The following is a 402-nucleotide window of genomic DNA, read 5'->3' on the forward strand; positions in this document are numbered from 1 at the left end:
GTGGCCCCGGGGCCCCGTGGGATTGGCTGGGAGCAGGTGCTCTGAGACGTCCCTTCGCGGCATCACAGGTAACGGGGAGTCTCTTGCCACCCCTCAGACCCAGGTATCAGCCCATGGACAATTCCTGGGAGCGCCTGGCCAGCATGACCTGCGGGCGGAGCTACTTCCCCGCCGTGGCGCTGGGGGGGGTCATCTATGCCCTGGGGGGCAACTCGGGGGAGCTCTACTGCATGGACGCCGTGGAGTGCTACGACCTGGCCAACAACAGCTGGAGGTGAGACCACCCCATGGAGACACCTGCTTTCCTCCGCCCCACGAGCCCCTCGCATCGGCCACTGGTGCCCACTGAGTGGCTGTTGCGTCGCTGGGCCTAGAGTGGCCTTTGGGAGAGGTCCACCGCGT

General features: G+C 66.7%; 1 protein-coding gene across 1 annotated transcript in view; it reads left to right on the forward strand.

Moving 5' to 3' along the window:
• The window catches only part of KLHL33 (kelch-like family member 33), a gene marked incomplete at its 5' end in the record, with an annotated part of 2,977 nt that overhangs the window by 1,296 nt on the left and 1,279 nt on the right, over positions 1-402 (forward strand). The window contains one exon of the mRNA XM_010144655.1: positions 98-274. Coding sequence (XP_010142957.1) covers positions 98-274 — 177 coding nt within the window. The remainder of the gene's footprint in view (positions 1-97; positions 275-402) is intronic.

Source organism: Buceros rhinoceros, unplaced genomic scaffold, assembly GCF_000710305.1.
Source record: "Buceros rhinoceros silvestris isolate BGI_N320 unplaced genomic scaffold, ASM71030v1 scaffold24121, whole genome shotgun sequence".
NCBI lineage: Eukaryota > Metazoa > Chordata > Aves > Bucerotiformes > Bucerotidae > Buceros > Buceros rhinoceros.